Raw genomic sequence first — 22,116 nt, forward strand, 5'->3', positions numbered from 1 at the left:
TCTAGTCCATGCAGAGTTGGAGAAAATTTGATTCACCTGATGCCCACATTGCCAGCTGAGGTCAAGGAACACTCTGCCTTCTTGTTTCAACTCTCAACAATTCTACACTCCAATCCCACTGGCTGGCCTTCTACAACAGCATCCTGATTTCCTGCCTCCTAATTCTACTCCTGAAGAATTACAATACATTTGCTACCCGGCAGCCAAAGAAATCATTTTAAAACCCCTATTCAGAATGAGTTAATGGCTTCCCATCATATTTAGAAAGCCCGAACTCTTCATCATGGCTTATAAAGGCCTCCACATCTGCCTTCCGGCATTTGCCTACTCATGTTATCCCTACCTTCTTAACCTATGACCAAGCCCCACTGATCCTGCTATTCCTTGAACACACTAATGCCACAGCCTCTACACATGAAGATGCTGCTCCATCTACAGCACTCTTCCCAGGCATTCACATAACTCATCTGCTACATTATTTAAATTTATGATTGTCACCACCTCAAAAAGGACTTTCTGAACCTCTTTTAAATAGCTTTCATATTACAACCACTCTATTAACTTAGCCTGCTTTATTTTCTTATCTACCTGAATTTATAATATTTTTAATTACTTCTATTTTATCCTGCTCCCATAATAGGGTAAAAGCTTCACAAGAACAGGGAATTTTGTTTTATTTGATACTAGATCCAGAGCCCCTGAAAACAACATGTAGCACAAAGTAGGTGCTCAATATATGTTAAATAAAACTGTTTATTTCCACAGTAGATTTTTCTATAAGATATAGTGTTTCAGAGACAGAGGGTGTCTCTTATCCATGTTCATAGCTCTAGTCCATAAACAGCCCAAAACACAATAGGCATCCAAATGTTTGCTGAACTGAGTCAGTGAATTGCACCTTTTGTTTTCAAAGCAAAACGATTATATCCACGATACAACAGTTTCACAATATATACCTTCGAACAGCCTCCATTTTTACACGGGGTCCCAATCTTAATTTCATCATTTTCTTCTTCTAAAACAAACACAGATAATCAAATTAGAAACATTAAGATAGAGTACTGCAGCTCCATTCTTAGAAAGTAATCTTCTACATACAGCAAGTCTTTCGAAAAAAATCTAAACTTTTTACAGGAAATAATTGATAGGTATTTTAAAGTAATCTTGATCAATTTTTCTGTGTGAACTTTCAGGTAATATATTTAAAAAACTCATAAGAAACTAACTACTGTGATTAGGTTTTATCTATATACCACAAATAGCACACGTATTTTATAATGTAAAAGATACATCCAATATCTTAAACCTGTAAGAAAGATTACGAAAGGGTATTTTTCTTCCAGTATTAGGTATAGATCAGAGAATACTGAAAACATTTTACATTATGCACAGTGAAATAGCTACAATTATCAAAGAAAATTCAGTATTAAAAAGATAATGAATCACAGAAGAAAAACAAAACTTTAAAATTAACAGGTTTTCAATGAAAGATATAACGGCATGAACCACGTATTCATTCGTGGGTACTGCTGGCGTTTAGGGGAGAATGTTTTTCTATAATGTACTGATTTTTCGTATTTATATTCGGAAAACTATACCACTGGTATCTCTTCTAGATGACTGGTGAATTGTATGGAAAATAATTACAACCAAAAAGAATCTTACCCTTCTTATCTTCTTCATTCCCCGATGACAGTTTAAGTTTATCAAGTGCTTGTTTGAGGGAGGCAGATATTTTTAACTCCAAATTTGTCATTGGCTCATCTGGGCTGGAGAATTTTGAAATCATCATTACCGTTATGAATGTTATCGTAATACTTCTTTAAACTCAAAATGAATATACTTAAGTCTCTTTATAAGAAGCCAAATGCCTTGTGAATCAAGTTTTCCCCATTAAAAATATTTTATAAACAATCTTTACAGTGTATATATTTCTAATCTTTAACAACAAAAAAAGGTTCTTATATTAAAACATTAAGTCTCAAATAATCATGCTATTGCCTGCACAGTCAAGTATTAATCAGTATGGGTAATGGAAAAGAAGTGAAGACCAGGTATCTAAGTTTGTCAAGATGAGTATCTCCCAAGGAAGGGACCAAGATGTGACCTGTACATCCTATGCTCAAGTACAATGGTAAGCACATAACAAACAGGCAACAGATAGAAACTAAGTGAATTCGTATTCACTTCTGCCAGTGGTGCTAATTCACTGTCCATGGATGATAATACGTGGAGCTATGATGCAGATACAACTGTACTGCAAGGCAATTTCAGTAGGGCTAAAAAACCCCCAATATCCTCTAACATATTTCACTCCTGCAGCCCCAGTTCCTGCCACCTCCTTCTGGCCCTGCCACGTCCACCTCCACCTCCTGGGCTCACTGCCCACCAGCTTGGTGCTTGCTGAGGGCCTGGCCTGGCTCCTCTGCCCAACCTGGCAATATGAACTGCTGGTGGCCCGCAGGGCCTCACTTCCTCTCACAAACCTAGACCTCCTCCATCTCTCGCCTTGGCTCCTTGTTAATGGGCAAAATACTCAGACAGTAGATTTCTTAGTACTGTTGTGAATGCAAAATGTTGGATAACAGACATTTGATAAATGAGGAGTAGGTATATCTAATTTCACTCACTTCCTCTGAAGTAAAATTATCAGAAGCCCATCTCATACTTTCGATTTTCATAGACTTCACTTTATTACTTAAGAAGAGATTAAGAATGAGTCATGCAAGAATTCTTATCTTTTTCTGATAATATTTTTCAACTGCCAGCAAGGCATATGATAAAGTCACTCAATTACGAATAAGGTGGAGACAGTCTAGGTAGTTTCTCTAACAATGTATCCATGGTGTTAATGAACAATTAATACAAAAAAGCCTCTTAGCTTTTTTATCTTGGTCCTGTATTATTCAATATTCTAAAAATTAAGTAAAATCAAAGAAAATTAGAAGTGAATTCATAGCATGAATAAAAAATTTCAACAGGGAACAATTCTGGGCCAGAATCACATGTTCTTTAAACCTGAACATCAGTTCTAAAATAATTCAGTACTCAAGTTCAGTATGAAGAAGATCATTTAACACTAGTGTCCGACATGCATGTATCAGAATGTAAAAGAGAGTAATCTCTAGTGGATCAGAAGATGAATATGAACAATCTGTGTAATTTCACTGCAAAATGGGAAAACAGTATCTTAAGACTAACAGATACGCCACCAAATGCAATAAAAATTCATGAATTATCAGTTAAAGTAGTTTTCAGGCATCTAAAGGTAGAGGTGATAAGGTTTGTTCTAAATGGTAAAATAAACACAAATGAAAAACAGCAGAATTTGGCTCAATACAAGGAAAACTTACACAATGACCTAGTAACAACAAAATCGACTGTTTTGAGGTAAAAGTAAATTCTTCTTCCCTGGAATTATCTGAATGGGAACTAAATACCCTTCTGTCAGAGATGTCCTAGAATACATTCAAGCAAGAAACAGAAGAAATGAAATAAAGGTCTTTGAGTTTTTTCAACTCAAACTGATTCCTTAACAAGGATAATTCCTTTAGAGTTTCACTATGCAACAGATAAAAAAAATACATGGCAAAGCACAAGGAAGATGTGTGACTCCCCTGCCTGAGTGTAATTATGATGGTACAACAAGCAATTCTGTAATCAAGTTTTACTCTGCACATGTCCTTAAATTAAGGGGGAATAAAAACTAAAGGCAAATCTAAAAGAAAACAAGATGATTCGAAACTTAGTGGCCTATACAGTAGGTACAAATGGTATCATGCAAAATCATAATGAACAAACGCTATTATTCAAGTTTGACACAGACAGACAATTCTATTAAGTATACCTTGGCCTTTTTATTGCTTCTACTGGTTTAGGGGCTTGAATGATGTGCTCCTGAAATTTAGGTTTCAATTCAGATAGTTCTTTCTTCTCAGTAGTCTTCACTTCAGGTTTGACAGGCTCGGGTGGCTTTTCACTACTATGCCTACCCTTTGTACAGCCCTGTTAGTAAAAAGCATTCATTAGGAGTTATTTTAGCATTTTATGTGCCATTACAGAGACACTGTTTTTTTCAAATCTTTACTTGTAAATTCTAACGTTTTTTCTACTTTTATCATACTGACTTATTTTACAAAATGACTCCAGATTTGCTGCATTTGTAAATTAGTCCTCACTTTGAACAAAGCACTTTTTTAAGCCTCTGAATTACATTTCATAAATAATGACCTAACTTACTCCATTAAATACACAGCCTAAGCTTCTTGACTTGTTATTGCTGCTGTTAGTTGCTGTAGAGTTGGCCCCTGACTCATGGTGACCTTGTGGATCAAACTGTTGTTATTCACAGGGTTTTCACTGGCTGGTTTTCTCATGTAGATCGCCAGGCCTTTCTTCCTACTCCATCTTAAGCTGGAAGCTCCACTGAAACCTATTCAGCATCAGGGCAACATGCACGCCTTCACTGAGAGAAGTGGTGCTGGCTGCACGTGAGCTGCACTGCCTGGGAACTGAAAACCGGTCTCCCACACAGGAAGCAGAAGACAAATTCTGGAGAACCTCACAGAGATAATTCTGTAAATCATTTATAAGCAAAAAAGTCTTTTACTTAAAAGAGCCCCTGTTCTACAAAATAACTACATGACCTTGAAGAAGTTAATTAATCTTTTTCATCTCAGTACCTAATCCGTAAAATAGAAATAATGGCACCTTAATTTTTATTATTTTTGGAGAAGATTAAATCAAATAATACGTATGCAGTACCTGGCACATCTGGTAGGTAGTAAATACTCAACAAATGCTAGGCACATTCCATTGAGTCACACATACATTTTAATATCTCTGAAATCATACAATCAGTGGCCTATCAGTTTATTAATGGTTTTACTTTCTTTTTAGTGGTATACAGAATAATGGTGCAACCTGACGATGTACCAGGCTTCATGCAAAATTAACTGTTCTTAACCTAAAATGTTTTAAATTGCTGTCAGTTATTTCTCTCTCTGATGTTCTTTCAAGACTACTAACATCAAGAACAAACCGAAACTGACAAACTGGGTAATTAATACCTTGAAACTTTAATCTCTAAAACAGCCAAATAAAGTTCTTATTTTAGAGGATGGAAGGAGATGTGTGCTCCATTTTAAAAGAAAGGTTTGCAAGTTAACAGGGCCAGGTATCAGATATCAGATGCCTTAAATACGGAGCTTCCTAAAATGTTTACTTATTGGGATATAATTTAGGCTAAAAAAAAAGAAAAAGTAATACTTACTACAATGCTTAAGAAATCAGAAAAGTCAGTTGTTCTTCTCTTACAGCAAGACCAACCCTATGAAATATAAGAAAAAAAAATTTGTGTGGGAACCACAACCTCCTAATACTCTTTCACTTACATCATTGAATCCCAAAATGACTTGTATGCATACATGTATATACATACGTATGTGTATATAAATAAATATCAAAGTTTCAAAGTGTTGTAAATGGTACACTTAACTCAAGAGAAATATTTAGTTTTTGTTTTTAAAAAAATAATTTCTAAAAATTGTGCTGTGACCTGTCATGAAAGGATAAACCTTAAAATAGGAAAACAGAATTTGCTTCTCGTTTCAAGAATAGGACCCAGTTTCTAGAAGAAAAATATTTTATAATTCTTAAGAACAGCATATATTTTAAAGGATCTGAGAAGCAACTGAAGGTGCTTTATTCTTAAAAAATCCAGTAAGTCAAGAATAATAATTATAATAATTTAGTCTCTTAACAAAATCCACTGTAGCTGTCCCTCAACAACAGGCATTTTACTTACTTTCAGAACACAGATTAAAGTAATCAGCCTAAGCATCGTTACTGAAAGTTACACACTCTTTTCAGTGAAAAGCTTAAAAGTACAGAAATTATAAGAGTATGTGACCTGCAAACAAAACACCAAGTTGTTTGAAAAAAAGTGACTTAAAATTATCAGCTATAAATCCGATGTATTATGGAAATAAAAACGTAACAGTCTTAAGAGTTAGGATATCACAAATGAAGAATAAGGGGCAACTTTGCACATCTCCACTTACACCTCACTGTATCTTCAGAGACAGCATGAAGAATTTTTTTCTTTTTCTTTTTTTACAGTATGCACTTCCAGATTTTTCTTTTTTTTAACTACATTAAAAAAAAATATTCTACAATTCAAACTTTTCTATATTTTAAATCCAATTTTACTTTAAATTCATGTACACATGAACAATTAGCACAAATTTAAATCTAGGGCTTAAGGAGCAGAGAAAATAGTCATCAGAAAAGTCCTACAAGAGAAAAAGTTTTTATCATCTTAATCATACACAGAATTATGTCAGACACACTGAAGAATACTGAGGGTCATACATGCAAGAACGATAGGCCTGTTGTTCCCAAATGTCAGTCTGGGTTCTATTTTGTTGTTAGGTGCCATCAAGTTGATTTTCAACTGATAGAGACTCAATGTGACAGAGCAGAGCTCCCCCGTGAGATTTTCTTGGCTGTAATCCTTATAGGACTAAACTGCCAGGTCTTTTCTCCTGCAAAGCCACTGACTAGGTGGGTTTGAACCACCAAACTTTTGGTTAGCAGCGAGCACGTAACCACTGTGCCACCAGGGCTCAATAAAATAAGAAGGATAATTTTACATATGTGGGTATAAAGTTGCTGTATTTTCTTGAAAAGAATTCTCCTTTTCTCTGAATACACACTTAAAATTTTAATACTAAAAGGTCTTTTTGTTAATGAAATGCTTCACTTCTAAGCGAAATAGGCAACTAGCAACTTTTCTGAAATCTACTGGGCTGTGAAATCCAATAGACTTAGAAAGTCTAGGTCTTCAAGAAATGTTTAAGACTCTAGATAATAATAAACAGTAGGACTAGAAAAGAGAGAGAAAAAGTACTTCAAAGTCAAATCACTAAAATTTTGGTGTGATTAATGTGGGGTAGTAAGAGTTTTTTAGTAAGAGCAGAGCAAAGGGCTAAATGACAAGAGAATGTTAGTGGTATTACTAAGAACAGCAAAGAAGTGAGATAAAACTATTTTTGGAACAAGAGTTCACTTCAGAAACTGGTTTGAAGTTGCCAATGAGGCACATTAGTGGAAATATGTTGTAGGAATCACTGGCATAAAGGTGACATTTAAGGACACAAATAAATGAACTGAGAGAAAACAGGAAGCCAAATACAGAGACGTGAAGTATGCCAATGGTTAGGAGTAAGAGGAAAACACCATAGAAAAAAGAAAATAAAAAGATACCTTTAAAAAAACAACTCCACAGAAGACAGTCTAGGAGAGATAAAATTCCCTAAAAGAAAAATAAATATTCCCAAAGAACTAGTTTCAACCCACATAAAAGTTTGTTAGGAGGCACCAAGGCACCTGGTGGCACCATGGTAAGCCCTTGGCTGCTAACTGAAATGTTGGTGGTCCAAATCCACCAGAGGCTCCAAGGGAGAAAAGACATGGTGATCTGCTTCTTGTAAAGACTGTTGTTGTTAGGTACCACTGACTCAGTTCCAAATCACAGGGACCCCATGTATAACAGTATGAAAAGTAGCCCAGTCACATGTCATCCTCACAAAAGTAGGTGTGTTTGAGCCCACTGTTGTAGCCACTGTGTCAATCTACCTTGTTGAGGGTCTTCCTTTTTTGCTCACCCACTGCTTTACCAAGCATGATGGCCTCCTCCAGGAATTGGACTCTCCTGCTAATGTGTGTTATTTTCACTTCTAAGGATCATCCTGGCTTACTTCTTCCAAAACAGATTGATTTGTTCTGGCAGTTCAGGGTATAGTCAATATTCTTCAACAACGCCAATAATCCAAACATGTCAATTCTTCTCTGGTCTTCCTTTTTCACTGCCAGCTTTCTAACGCATATGAGGTGACTGAAAATACCATGGCTTGGGTGAGGTGCACCTTAGTGTTCGAAGTGACATCTTTGCTTTTTAACATTTTAAAGGTCTTCAGCGGATTTGCCCAATGCAACATGTCATTTGATTTCTTGACTGCTGCTTCCATGGGTACTGATTGTGGGCCCAAATAAAATGAAATTCATGATAACTTCAATATTTTTTCTGTTTATCATGATGTTACCTACTGGTCTAATTGTGAGGATTTTTGTTTTCTTTATGTTGAAGAGTAATCCATACTGAAGACTGTAGTCTTTGACCTTCATCGTAAGTGCTTCAAGTCCTCTTCACTTTCACCAATCAAGGTTGTGTTATCTGCATAACGCAGGCTGTTAGTCTTCCTCCAATTCTTATGCCTCGATCCTTCTTCATACAGTCCAGTTTCTTGAATTATTTGCTCAGCATACAGACTAAGTATTGTGAAAGGATACAACCCTGACACATACCTTTCTCGATTTTAAATCACGCTGTAACCCCTTGTTCTGTTCTTGGTCTACACACAGGCTCTGCACGGGCACAATTAAGTTCTAGAATTTGCATTCTTCTCAATATTATCCATATCTTGTTGTGATCCACATGGTCCAATGCCTTTACATGGTCAATAAAACATAGGTAAATGTCTTTCTGGTATTCTCTGCTTCCAGCCACGATCCACCTGACATCAGCAAGGTTATTCCTTGTTCCATGTCCTCTTCTGAATCTGGCTTGAATTTCTGACAGTTCCTTGTCAATATATGGCTGTAGCAATTTTTGAATTACCTTTGGCATAATTTTGTTTGCATGTAGTATTAATGACACTGTTCAATAATTTCTGCATTCTGCTGGATCACCTTTCTTTGGAATGGGCACGAATATGGACCCCTTCCAATCTTAAAAGATTATAGCCTAGGAAACCCTATGGGGCAGTTCTAATCCATCCTATAGGGCTGCTATGAGTCGGAATCAACTTGACAGTAAACAAGAGTCAGGGCTCACCATGCCCTATTAAATGTTCTACTTTCTCACTCAGAACTAGCCAGACTAACATAGACTTGATATCTGGCTCTGTATCTTTTTTAGGCACCCGACAGTTAAATGCCCAAAAAGTCCAACTACTCTCTGGAAGATGTATGAGAATTCAAAAGGCATGAACAATTATTTAAACTGGTAATTATTTATGTTCCTGAGAATAAAAACGACAGCACCTAAAGCCATGTCAGCCCCACAACACCACTGTCTCCTGAGATATACAAAAGAAACTCTTCGAAATATATATTATCGTAAATTAAGAAAAGATCAATAAATCCAGGTAACCTACCATGAAAACCTGGTCAAATAACATTTCACTCTCTCTCTAGTTCTCCAGAACATCAAGGAAGTACAGGCGGAAACGGGATAGCATTTCTTTTCTGGAAAGATACTCTCAACTTACATGTCTGCTCTGAGATTGGTACTGCTAAGTGTTTATAACGATCCTTCCTAAAATTCAGAGCTACTCTTATTAGTAAAGAAAACACCTAAATGGATGTCAGAAGAGACATCGAATCTTGCTCTTGTATGTCGAGCAGCTAAAGCAAAAGGAAGAAATGATGAAGTACAAGAATTGAACACAAGATTTCAAACGGTAGCTCGGGAAGACAAAGTCAAGTATTATGAATGGTATATGCAAAGAGCTGAAAATAGAAAATCAAAAGAGAAGAGCACACTTGGCATTTCTCAAGCTGAAAGAGCTGAAGAAAAAAACTCAAGCCTTCAGTTGCAGAAGTGAAGGATTCTATGAGGAAAATACTAAACGACACAGAAAGCATCAAAAGAAGACGGAAAGAATACACAGTCATTATACCAAAAATAAGTGGTCGACGTTCAACCATCTCAAGATGTAGCATATGATCAGGAACCCATGGTACTGAAGGAAGAAATCCAAGCTGCACTGAAGGCACTGGCAAAAAACAAGGCTCTGGGAATTGACAGAATATCAATCGAGATATTTCAACAAACGGATGCAGCACCAGAAGTGCTCAGTCATCTATGCCAAGAAATCTGGAAGACAGCTACCTGGCCAACCAGCTGGAACAGATCCATATTTACACCTATTCCCAAGAAAGGTGATCGAACTAAATGTAGAAATTATCAAACAGTATCGTTAAGATAATAGGCAAGCAAAATTTTGCTGAGGGTCACTCAAAAGCAGCTCCAGTAGTATATTGACAGCAAACTGCCAGAAATTCAGGCTAGATTCAGAAGAGGATGTGGAACCAGGGATATCATTGCTGACGTCAGATGGATCCTGGCTGAAAGCAAAGAATACTAGAAGGATGTTTACCTGTGTACTACTGACTATGCGAAGACATCCAACTGGTAGATCATAGCAAATTATGGATAACACTGAAGAAGAATGGGAATTCCAGAACACTTAATTGTGCTCATGAGAAACTTGAACCTAGATCAAGAGGGAATCATTCACACAGAGCATGGGGATACTGTGTGATCTAAAGTCAGGAAAGGTGTGCATCACGGTTGTATCCTTTCACCATACTTATTCAACCTGCATGCTGAGCAAATAACCCGAGAAGCTGGGCTACATGAAGAACGGGGCATCCAGATTGGAGGAAGACTCATTAATAACCTGTGTTATGCAGATGACACAATCTTGCCTGCTCTAAGTGAAGAGAACTTGAAGCGCTTACTGATAAAGATCAAAGACCACAGCCTTCAGTATGGATTACACCTCACCATAAAGAAAACAAAAATCCTCACAACTGGACCAATAAGCAACAACATGATAAACAGAGAAATGACTGACGCTGTCAAGGATTTCATTTTACTTGGATCCACAATCAACACCCATGGAAGCAGCAGTCAAGAAATCAAACGACTCATTGCATTGGGCAAATCTGCTACAAAGGACCTCTTTAAAGTGTTGAAGAGCAAAGATGTCACCTTGAAGACTAAGGTAGGCCTGATCCAAGCCATAGTATTTTCAATCGCATCATATGCATGTGAAAGCTGGACAATGACTAAGGAAGACCAACGAAGGATTAACACCTTTGAATTGTGGTCTTGGCAAACAATGTTCAATATACCATGGACTGCCAAAAGAACAAAAAAATCTGTCTTCGAAGTCCAACCAGAATACTCCTTAGAAGCAAGGCTGGCGAGGCCGTGTTTTACATACTTTGGACGTGTTGTCAGGAGGAATCAGTCCCTGGAGATGGACATCATGCTTGGTAAAGTACAGGGTCAGCGGAAAAGAGGAGGACCCCCAATGAGATGGATTGACATAGTGGCTGCGACAATGGATTCAAGCATAACGACAATTGTGAGCATGGCACACGACTGGGCAGTGTTTTGTTCTGTGGCACACGGGGTCGCTATGAGTTGGAACTGACTAGATGGCACCTAACAACAACTCTTAAATTAGTAAGCAGCTGCCTGAAAGATTGAGAAATTTATATAAAGATTGAATATAGTCCCTTTTATTCTCCCTTAAAATTAGAAGAAGTGAAGAAAAAGGTATACGAACGAGAACTGGGATAGAAATAATATTTTATAACTAGGAAAGATATTAAGGTGACCATCTACTGTCTTCTTTGCTTCTAATGAAGGACATGCTTAAAGCATCCCACACTGGTCATTAAGAAAGCAAAAAGTTACCAGTTGGGAAAAACAGATGAGAAAATAAAGATTTAGTATTGAATATAATTTACTACGCAGATATGAACAGACTTTAAATACATACTAAGCTCCTACCTTTAACGCATCATGAAAGACTGGAACGCCTGGGTGGTATGTGCAAGCATCTGGTCAAAAACAGGGAAGAAAGGAAAAAATAAATGCTACTTTTTATAATGAAGAAAAATGTGTACATCATTCTCTTTCAGGTGCTAACATTTTACTTCTTTTTCCAAATGCAGGTTAACATATTTTTTCCTTTAAAAATTCCGTAATGCTTATGTTTGATACACGTGACATAGTGCTTAAAATAACATTTTGCTAAAATAAAACCAAACCTGTCGCTGTCAAGTTGATTACGACTCCCAGTGATGCTACAGAATAGAGAACTGCCCCACAGGGTTGCCAAGGCTACAATCTTTACAGAAGCAGACCGTCACATCTTTCTTCCGTTGAGCGGCTGGTGGGTTCCAACCGCCAACCTTTCAGTTAGGAGCTGAGTGCTTACTCGCTGTGCCACCAGGGCTCCTTCTTGTTATAACAGTAATACTTATTTAAAGATATGATGGCTATGAATAAAAATACAGAATAGCAAAGGCATAACAAATTATAATCTATCGTTCTCTCATCTTTTTAGTAAATTCTGTTTAGCATCAAAACTTCAAGCCCCAAGATTTTGACCTCTATCTTTCAATTCTACTTTCACAAAAATACTATCAAATTTAAGTGTTCTTATGTGCGCTGACGCATAAAGATTATCTCCAAGAGAATGCCTAAAAAGATACTTCAGGAGAACAGGCTCTAAAATTTTTAAACAACAATTTTAAAACTGCTAAAAATGTAGTATCTAACTGCTAATTTAACTTTCCCATAGAGGTGTCAATTTGTAGGTACAAACCTCATCACAAAATTTAAGTTCTACAGGCTATTTCTGGAGCCCTGATGGCACAGTGGTTATGAGCTCGGCTGCTAATCAAAAGGCCAGCAGTTCGGAGGGGGGCCAAGATGGCGGACTAGGTGGACGCTCCCGCGGATCCCTCTTGCAACAAAGACTCGGAAAAACAAGGGAATCGATCACATACATAACAATCTATGAACTCTGAACAACAAGCACAGACTTAGAGACGGAGGACGAACAAATACGGGCAGACAGCGACTGTTTTCAGAACTAGGAGCCAGCGCACCAGGCAGGTGACCTTCGGAGCTCGATCTGGGGCAGAGCCCAGGGGGGCAGACGGCACAGAAAGGGGGCCCACCCCTTCCCCCCCGAACCCATCCCGGGAGGAAGCCTAGCAGGTTGGCGCGGGCGGCGTAGGGGCGCAGCCGGAGGGAAAAACACCCGGGAGGCAGTGACTGATCTGAGAGGGGGGAGAACAGCGTCCCAGCTGGGGTGCCCTGCTGTCCGCCGGGAGTTAGGCGAGAAGCCGACGGGGCGCGCGCGGGGGGGGGGGGGGTCAGCTGTGTTTCCCTGGAGTGACCCCAGGGCGGGGCCCACGCGTTCGTGCGGGAGGACGCGCACCCAGTCCGCGCGTGTGGCACGGCACACCAGAGGGAGAAATCCCCGGAGGTGTCTGGTCTCAAAACAGGGAAAGCAGCATCCCAGACGGGGAGCCATTCCGCTGCGATCTGGGCACGCGCGCGCGTGCGGGCGGGGCATGAGCGCGGGGTCCATTTTTATTACCCTGAATTGACCCAGAGGGCGGGAACACCTGGTCGTGCGAGTGACGCCCTCCCAGTTTGCGCGAGAGGTGCGGCACACTGGAAGGAGAAGTCCCCGGGAGGAACTGATTGGTCCCAAAGCGCAGAAAGTAGCATCCCAGACAAAATGCCGCCCTGCTGGGGCTTGGGCGCGCGCACGAGCGGGCCGTGAGCGCGGAGTCCATTTTTATTGCCCTGAATTGACCCAGGGGGCAGGCCCACCTGGCCGTGCGGAGGAACTGATTGGTCCCAAAGCGCAGAAAGTAGCATCCCAGACAGAGTGCCGCCCTGCTGGGGCTTGGGCGCGCGCACGAGCGGGGCGTGAGCACGGAGTCCATTTTTATTGCCCTGAATTGACCCAGGGGGCGGGCCCACCTGGCCGTGCAGGTGACGCCAACCCAGTTCGCGCGAGAGGTGTGGCGCTCCGGAAGGAGAAGTCCCGGGGAGGAAGTGACTGGTTCCCAAACAGGGAAAGCAGCGTCTCAACCCGGAAGTCATCCCGCTGGGATTTGGGCGCGCGCACAGGCGGGGCGTGACCGTGGGATCTAATTATAATCGCCTGAATAGACCCTGGGGGCGGGCCCACCCGTTCGTGCGGGAAACGCCCACCCAGTGCCCACGAGCGGTGCCGCGCACCGGAGGAAGTCCCCAGGAGGAAGGGACTGGTTTCCGAGCAAGGAAAGCAGTGTCCTAGCCAGGGACCCGTCCAGCCCGGATTTTGGCAAACGGGGGCGGAGCGTGAACGTGGTGTTCAGCTCTATATTCTGTGGTGCTACACTCCTAGCTCTCAGATCCCTCCCCCACCCTCCCCAGGCGACCCCATTAACATCCGAATACCCGGAGCCAGAGAGAGAATTCAGATAGGGATCTGACTGCATTTTTTTTTAGCTGACTACTTGGAAAATCTAGTTTCCCAGTGATGGCTCGGAGACAGCAGTCCATATCAAACCACATAAAGAAACAGACCATGACAGCTTCTCCAACCCCCCAAACAAAAGAATCAAAATCTTTCCCAAATGAAGATACAATCCTGGAATTATCAGATACAGAATATAAAAAACTAATTTACAAAATGCTTAAAGATATCACGAATGAAATTAGGATAAATGCAGAAAAAGCCAAGGAACACACTGATAAAACTGTTGAAGAACTCAAAAAGATTATTCAAGAACATAGTGGAAAAATTAACAAGTTGCAAGAATCCATAGAGAGACAGCATGTAGAAATCCAAAAGATTAACAATAAAATTACAGAATTTGACAACGCAATAGAAAGTCAGAGGAGCAGACTCGAGCAATTAGAATGTAGACTGGGACTTCTGGAGGACCAGGGAAACAACACCAACATAGCTGGAAAAAAATCAGATAAAAGAATTAAAAAAAATGAAGAAACCCTAAGAATCATGTGGGACTCTATCAAGAAGGATAACTTGCGAGTGATTGGAGTCCCAGAACAGGGAGGGGGGACAGAAAACACAGAGAAAATAGTTGAAGAACTCCTGACACAAAACTTCCCTGACATCATGAAAGACGAAAGGATATCTATCCAAGATGCTCATCGAACCCCATTTAAGATTGATCCAAAAAGAAAAACACCAAGACATATCATCATCAAACTTGCCAAAACCAAAGACAAACAGAAAATTTTAAAAGCAGCCAGGGAGAAAAGAAAGGTTTCCTTCAAGGGAGAATCAATAAGAATAAGTTCAGACTACTCAGCAGAAACTATGCAGGCAAGAAGGGAATGGGACGACATATACAGAGCACTAAACGAGAAAAACTGCCAACCAAGGATCATATATCCAGCAAAACTCTCTCTGAAATATGAAGGAGAAATTAAGATATTTACAGATAAACACAAGTTTAGAGAATTTGCAAAAACTAAACCAAGACTGCAAGAAATGCTAAAGGAGATTGTTTGGCCTGATGACCAATAATATCAGGTACCAGCACAATACAAGGTCACAAAACAGAACGTTCTGATATCAACGCAACTCAAACAGAGAAAGCACAAAAACAAACAAATTGAGACTAATTCTAAAAAATAAATAAATAAACAAAATAATACACACAACAGGAAATCATGGAAATCAATAGCTAAACGATCAAAATAATCAAAAAGAGGGACTAAATATAGGAGGCATTGAACTGCCAGATGGAGAGTGATACAAGGCGAAATAGAAGGATACAAGTTAGGGTTTTACTTAGAAAAATAGGGGTAAATAAAAAGGTAACCACAAAAAGGAATATCAATTCCATAACTCAAGAAAAAAGCCAAGAAAAACGTAACGACTCAATAAACACAAAGTTAAACATTATGAAAATGAGGATCTCACAAGCTACTAAGAAAAACGTCTCAGCACAAAAAAGCATGTGGAAAAATGAAATGGCCAACAACACACATAAAAAGGCATCAAAATGACAGCACTAAAAACTTACTTATCTATAATTACGCTGAATGTAAATGGACTAAATGCACCAATAAAGAGACAGAGAGTCACGGACTGGATAAAAAAACACGATCCATCTATATGCTGCCTACAAGAGACACACCTTAGACTTAGAGACACAAACAAACTAAAACTCAAAGGATGGAAAAAAGTATATCAAGCAAACAATAAGCAAAAAAGAAGAGGAGTAGCAATATTAATTTCTGACAAAATAGACTTTAGACTTAAATCCGCCACAAAGGATAAAGAAGGACACTATATAATGATAAAAGGGACAATTGATCAGGAAGACATAACCATATTAAATATTTACGCACCTAATGACAGGGCTGCAAGATACATAAATCAAATTTTAACAGAATTGAAAAGTGAGATAGACACCTCCACATATATAGTAGGAGACTTCAACACACCACTTTCGGAGAAGGACAGGACATCCAGTAAGAAGCTCAACAGAGACACGGAAGACCTACTTACAACAATCAACCAACTTGACCTCATTGACTTATACAGAACTCTCCACCCAACTGCTGCAAAATATACTTTTTTTTCTAGCGCACATGGAACATTCTCTAGAATAGACCACATATTAGGGCATAAAACAAATCTTTGCAGAATCCAAAACATCGAAATATTACAAAGCATCTTCTCAGACCACAAGGCAATGAAGCTAGAAATCAATAACAGAAAAACTAGGGAAAAGAAATCAAATACTTGGAAAATGAATAATACCCTCCTGAAAAAAGACTGGGTTATAGAAGACATCAAGGAGGGAATAAGGAAATTCTTAGAAAACAACGAGAATGAAAATACTTCCTATCAAAACCTCTGGGACACAGCAAAAGCAGTGCTCAGAGGCCAATTTATATCGATAAATGCATACATACAAAAAGAAGAAAGAGACAAAATCAGAGAACTGTCCCGACAACTTGAGCAAATAGAAAGTGAGCAACAAAAGAATCCATCAGGCACCCGAAGAAAACAAATAATAAAAATTAGAGCTGAACTAAATGAATTAGAGAACAGAAAAACAATTGAAAGAATTAACAAAGCCAAAAGCTGGTTCTTTGAAAAAATTAACAAAATTGATAAACCATTGGCTAGACTGACTAAAGAAAAACAGGAAAGGAAACAAATAACCCGAATAAGAAATGAGAAGGACCACATCACAACAGAACCAAATGAAATCAAAAGAATCATATCAGATTACTACATAAAATTGTACTCTAACAAATTTGAAAACCTAGAAGAAATGGATAAATTCTTGGAACAACACTACTTACCTAAACTAACACATACAGAAGTAGAACAACTAAATAGACCCATAACAAAAAAAGAGATTGAAATGGTAATCAAAAAACTCCCAACAAAAAAAAGTCCTGGCCCAGATGGCTTCACTGCAGAGTTCTACCAAACCTTCAGAGAAGACTTAACACCATTACTATTGAAGGTATTTCAAAGTATAGAAAAAGACGGAATACTACCCAACTCATTCTATGAAGCCACCATCTCCCTGATACCAAAACCATCTAAAGACATTACAAAAAAAGAAAATTTTAGACCTATATCCCTCATGAACATAGATGCAAAAATCCTTAATAAAATTCTAGCCAATAGAATCCAACAACACATCAAAAAAATAATTCACCCTGATCAAGTGGGATTTATACCAGGTATGCAAGGCTGGTTTAATATCAGAAAAACCATTAATGTAATCCATCACATAAATAAAACAAAAGACAAAAACCACATGATCTTATCAATTGATGCAGAAAAGGCATTTGACAAAGTCCAACACCCATTTATGATAAAAACTCTCACCAAAATAGGAATTGAAGGAAAATTCCTCAACATAATAAAGGGCATATATGCAAAGCCAACGGCCAATATCACTCTAAATGGAGAGAACCTGAAAGCATTTCCCTTGAGAACGGGAACCAGACAAGGATGCCCTTTATCACCGCTCTTATTCAACATCGTACTTGAAGTCCTAGCCAGGGCAATTAGGCTAGACAAAGAAATAAAGGGTATTCAGATTGGTAAGGAGGAAGTAAAGCTATCACTATTTGCAGATGACATGATCGTATACATGGAAAACCCTAAGAAATCCTCCAGAAAACTACTGAAACTAATAGAAGAGTTTGGAAGAGTCTCAGGATATAAAATAAACATACAAAAATCACTTGGATTCCTCTACATCAACAAAAAGAACACCGAAGAGGAAATAACCAAATCAATACCATTCACAGTAGCCCCCAAGAAGATAAAATACTTAGGAATAAATCTTACCAAGGAAGTAAAAGACCTATACAAAGAAAACTATAAAACTCTGCTACAAGAAATTCAAAAGGACACGCTTAAATGGAAAAACATACCCTGCTCATGGATAGGAAGACTCAACATAGTAAAAATGTCTGTTCTACCAAAAGCCATTTATACATACAACGCACTTCCAATCCAAATACCAATGTCATACTTTAAGGGAATAGAGAAACAAATCACTAACTTCATATGGAAAGGAAAGAATCCCCGGATAAGCAAAACATTACTGAAAAAGAAGAAGAAAGTGGGAGGCCTCACCCTACCTGATTTCAGAACCTATTATATAGCTACAGTAGTCAAAACAGCCTGGTACTGGTACAACAACAGGCACATAGACCAATGGAACAGAATTGAGAATCCAGATATAAATCCATCCACGTATGAGCAGCTGATATTTGACAAAGGACCAGTGTCAGTCAATTGGGGAAATAATAGTCTTTTTAACAAATGGTGCTGGCATACCTGGATATCCATTTGCAAAAGAATGAAACAGGACCCATACCTCACACCATGCACAAAAACTAACTCCAAGTGGATCAAAGACCTAAACATAAAGACTAAAACGATAAAAATCTTGGAAGAAAAAATAGGATCTACCCTAGGAGCCCTAATACAGGGCATAAACAGAATACAAAACATTACCAAAAATGATGAAGAGAAACCCGATAACTGGGAGCTTCTAAAAATCAAACACCTATGCTCATCTAAAGACTTCACCAAAAGAGTAAAAAGACCACCTACAGACTGGGAAAGAATATTCAGCTATGACATCTCAGACCAGCGCCTGATCTCTAAAATCTACATGATTCTGTCAAAACTCAACCACAAAAAGACAAACAACCCAATCAAGAAGTGGGCAAAGGATATGAACACACATTTCACTAAAGAAGATATTCAGGCAGCCAACAGATACATGAGAAAATGCTCTCGATCATTAGTCATTAGAGAAATGCAAATTAAAACTACGATGAGATTCCATCTGACACCAACTAGACTGGCATTAATTCAAAAATCACAAAATAATAAATGTTGGAGAGGCTGCGGAGAGACTGGAACTCTCATACACTGCTGGTGGGATTGTAAAATGGTACAACCACTGTGGAAATCCATCTGGCGTTATCTTAAACAGTTAGAAATAGAACTACCATACAAACCAGAAATCCCACTCCTCGGAATATACCCTAAAAATACAAGACCCTTCACACAAACAGATATATGCACACCCATGTTTATTGCAGCTCTGTTTACAATAGCAAAAAGCTGGAAGCAACCAAGAGGTCCATCAACGGACGAATGGGTAAATAAATTGTGGTATATTCACACAATGGAATACTACGCATCGATAAAGAACAGTGACGAATCTCTGAAACATTTCATAACATGGAGGAATCTGGAAGGCATTATGCTGAGCGAAATGAGTCAGTTGCAAAAGGACAAATATTGTATAAGACCACTATTATAAGATCTTGAGGAATAGAAAAAACGGAAAAGAACACATACTTTTGTGGTTACAAAGGGGGGAGGGAGGGAGGGAGGGAGGGAGAGGGCTTTTTATTGATCAATCTGTAGATGGGAACTGCTTTGGGTGAAGGGAAAGACAACACTCAAAACAAGGAAGGTCAGCCAAATTGGACAGGATTAAAAGTAAAGAGGTTTCCGAGATAAAATGAAAGCTTCAAAGGATAGCGAAGCAGGGGCTGGGGTCTGGGGAACTTGGTTTGAGAGGACTTCTAAATCAATGGGCAAAACAATTCTATTATGAAAACACTCTGCATCCCACTTTGAATTGTGGCACCTGGGGTCCTAAATGCCAACAAGCAGCCATCTAAAATACATTAATTGGTCTCAACCCACCGGGAGCAAAGGCAAAGGAAGAACACCAAGGTCACACGACAACTAAGAACCCAAGAGACAGAAAGGGCCACTTGAACCAGAGACCTACAATATCCTGAGACCAGAAGAACAAGTTGGTGCCCGGCCACAATCGATGTCTGCCCTGTCAGGGAGCACAAGAGACAACTCCTGAGGGAGCAGGAGACCAATGGGATACAGACCCCAAATTCTCATTAAAAGACCACACCTAATGGTATGATTGCGACTAGAGGAATCCCAGAGACAATGCTCCCCAGAACTTCTGATGGCACAGGACAGGAACCAACCCCGAAGACAAATCATCAGGCATGAAAAGGACTGGTCAGTGGGGGGGAGAGAGATACTGATGAAGAGCGAGCTAATTAAATCAGGTGGACACGGGAGAGTGTGTTGGCAACTCTTGACTGGAGGGGGGATGGGAAGATAGAGAGAGATGGAAGAAGGTAAAATTGGCACGAAACGAGAGACTGTAAGGGCTGACTCAATAGGGGGAGAGCAAGTGGGAGAAGGGAGTAAGATGTATGTAAACCTACATGTGACAGACTGATTGGAATGGTAAATGTTCACTTGAAGCTTAATAAAAATTAAAAAAAAAAAAAAAAAAAGGCCAGCAGTTCAAATCCACCAGCCACTTCCTGGAAACACTATGGGGCAGTGCTGGTCTGTTCTGTAGGGTTGCTGTGAGTCAGAATCGATTGGACGGCAGTGGATTTATAGCCTATTTCTAGTGTTGTCTGAATGTCCTCCCTTCTCCCCATTATACCATCATTTACTTACCTAAACTCTCTTATGAAAATGGTTTATTATCATTTGTAATATGAAGTAACAATTTTAAAAAATGAGATAAAAGACAGACACATGAGCTTGGAGAAAATAGGTCAGCTCTACCCCTTGGCCATTTTCTCATAAGGTTACCTCACTCGGCCAAAATGTCTACTTAGTTTTCCAATTCTCTACAACCTCTGACTCCTAGAGTTGACTTAAAATCATTAATTCGTTGTATTCAGAGAAATCTCCCTAGGCCTTTATTAACAGCCAGTACTACTTGCTTATCCACCATGCAAGTTAATGGAGCAAGGAAGTGTTAGGTAAGTAAAAGTGAAAAGGACAGGTAAATAAACCCATACGTTAGAATTAGGAAAGGCTGGAAGCAGAAGTGGGCATGAAGTTGAGAAGGGGAATGGAATAAAGACTATTAGCATTCTTTAACACCAGAAATTCTGAATGCCAAATTTAATGTGCATTTATAGCACTGTCAGAGGCATAAAATCAAACCAAACCTGTTGTCGTTGAGTCAATGCCGACTCATAATGACCCTACAGGCCAGAGAAGAACTGCCTCATAGGGTTTCCAAGGAGCAGCTGGTGGATCTGAACTGCCGACCTTTTGGTTAGCAGCCGAACTCTTAACCACTGTACAACCAGAGCTTCAGTTAGAGGCAAGAGTGATGACAGTACTCTCGGCAAAATGACAGCTGGAGGGTCTCAGGTCTTAACCATATAACTCATTATGAAGAAAACTTGAAAATCACTGCTTTCAAAAGAAAGTAACAAAGCAGATGAATATTTTCTTTTGTAGCCTTTATCAGATTTACAAGTTCTGTTCAAAGTAATATTTTATGGGTAAGAAGCTACAGCATAATAGTGAGTAAAGGCCAAGAAGTTTTAACATTGGGTCTGACCTGATTCAAATCTTAGCTCTGCCACTTAGTAGTTGCTTCAGTTTCCTCGTATGTGTGGAAAACACTGTTTGTGAAGGGTACCTTTTCCCGAATAAATATTTAGCATATAGAAGTTACTAACCATGTCTCCTTTAAACACCCATTTTACGTGGGTTACAAGCTAAAATGTTCTATCAGCTTTAGATTCTTAATTTTTGTCTATGAAGGAAAAATCATGATGAAGACACTACACACATAGGGCAATAAGCATGGCAGTTATGCCACAGCACTAAAATAGAAAGAATAATAAAAATACTTTAAGTAAATTAACAGATTTTTAAGAATGACTGATCCAGGGTCTGCTTTCATATACTAGGTACATTCTTGTTTGTATCTTCAACTTGACCCCTTTTACTTGTTACTTCAGCTAACTTACAAGGTTGAACTTTTCCCATTCTAGAAAACTTTCTCCTGACCAAATTCGGTTTGCTATTAGCTCATGTCTTCTTGTTACTTCCACTTCCACACTTTCCATTCACTCTG

The 22,116-nt window shown here is 39.0% G+C and overlaps 1 protein-coding gene across 1 annotated transcript in view; it reads right to left on the minus strand.

The window, feature by feature from the left end:
* CHORDC1 (cysteine and histidine rich domain containing 1) overlaps positions 1-22,116 on the minus strand; it is a 32,595-nt gene that overhangs the window by 7,848 nt on the left and 2,631 nt on the right. Inside the window, exons 2-6 of the mRNA XM_003415581.4 lie at positions 11,651-11,700; positions 5,273-5,329; positions 3,848-4,005; positions 1,666-1,769; positions 957-1,015 (exon numbers count right to left, since the gene is read on the minus strand). Coding sequence (XP_003415629.1) covers positions 957-1,015; positions 1,666-1,769; positions 3,848-4,005; positions 5,273-5,329; positions 11,651-11,700 — 428 coding nt within the window. The remainder of the gene's footprint in view (positions 1-956; positions 1,016-1,665; positions 1,770-3,847; positions 4,006-5,272; positions 5,330-11,650; positions 11,701-22,116) is intronic.

The sequence above is a fragment of the Loxodonta africana genome, chromosome 7, assembly GCF_030014295.1.
Source record: "Loxodonta africana isolate mLoxAfr1 chromosome 7, mLoxAfr1.hap2, whole genome shotgun sequence".
Taxonomy (NCBI): Eukaryota; Metazoa; Chordata; class Mammalia; order Proboscidea; family Elephantidae; genus Loxodonta; species Loxodonta africana.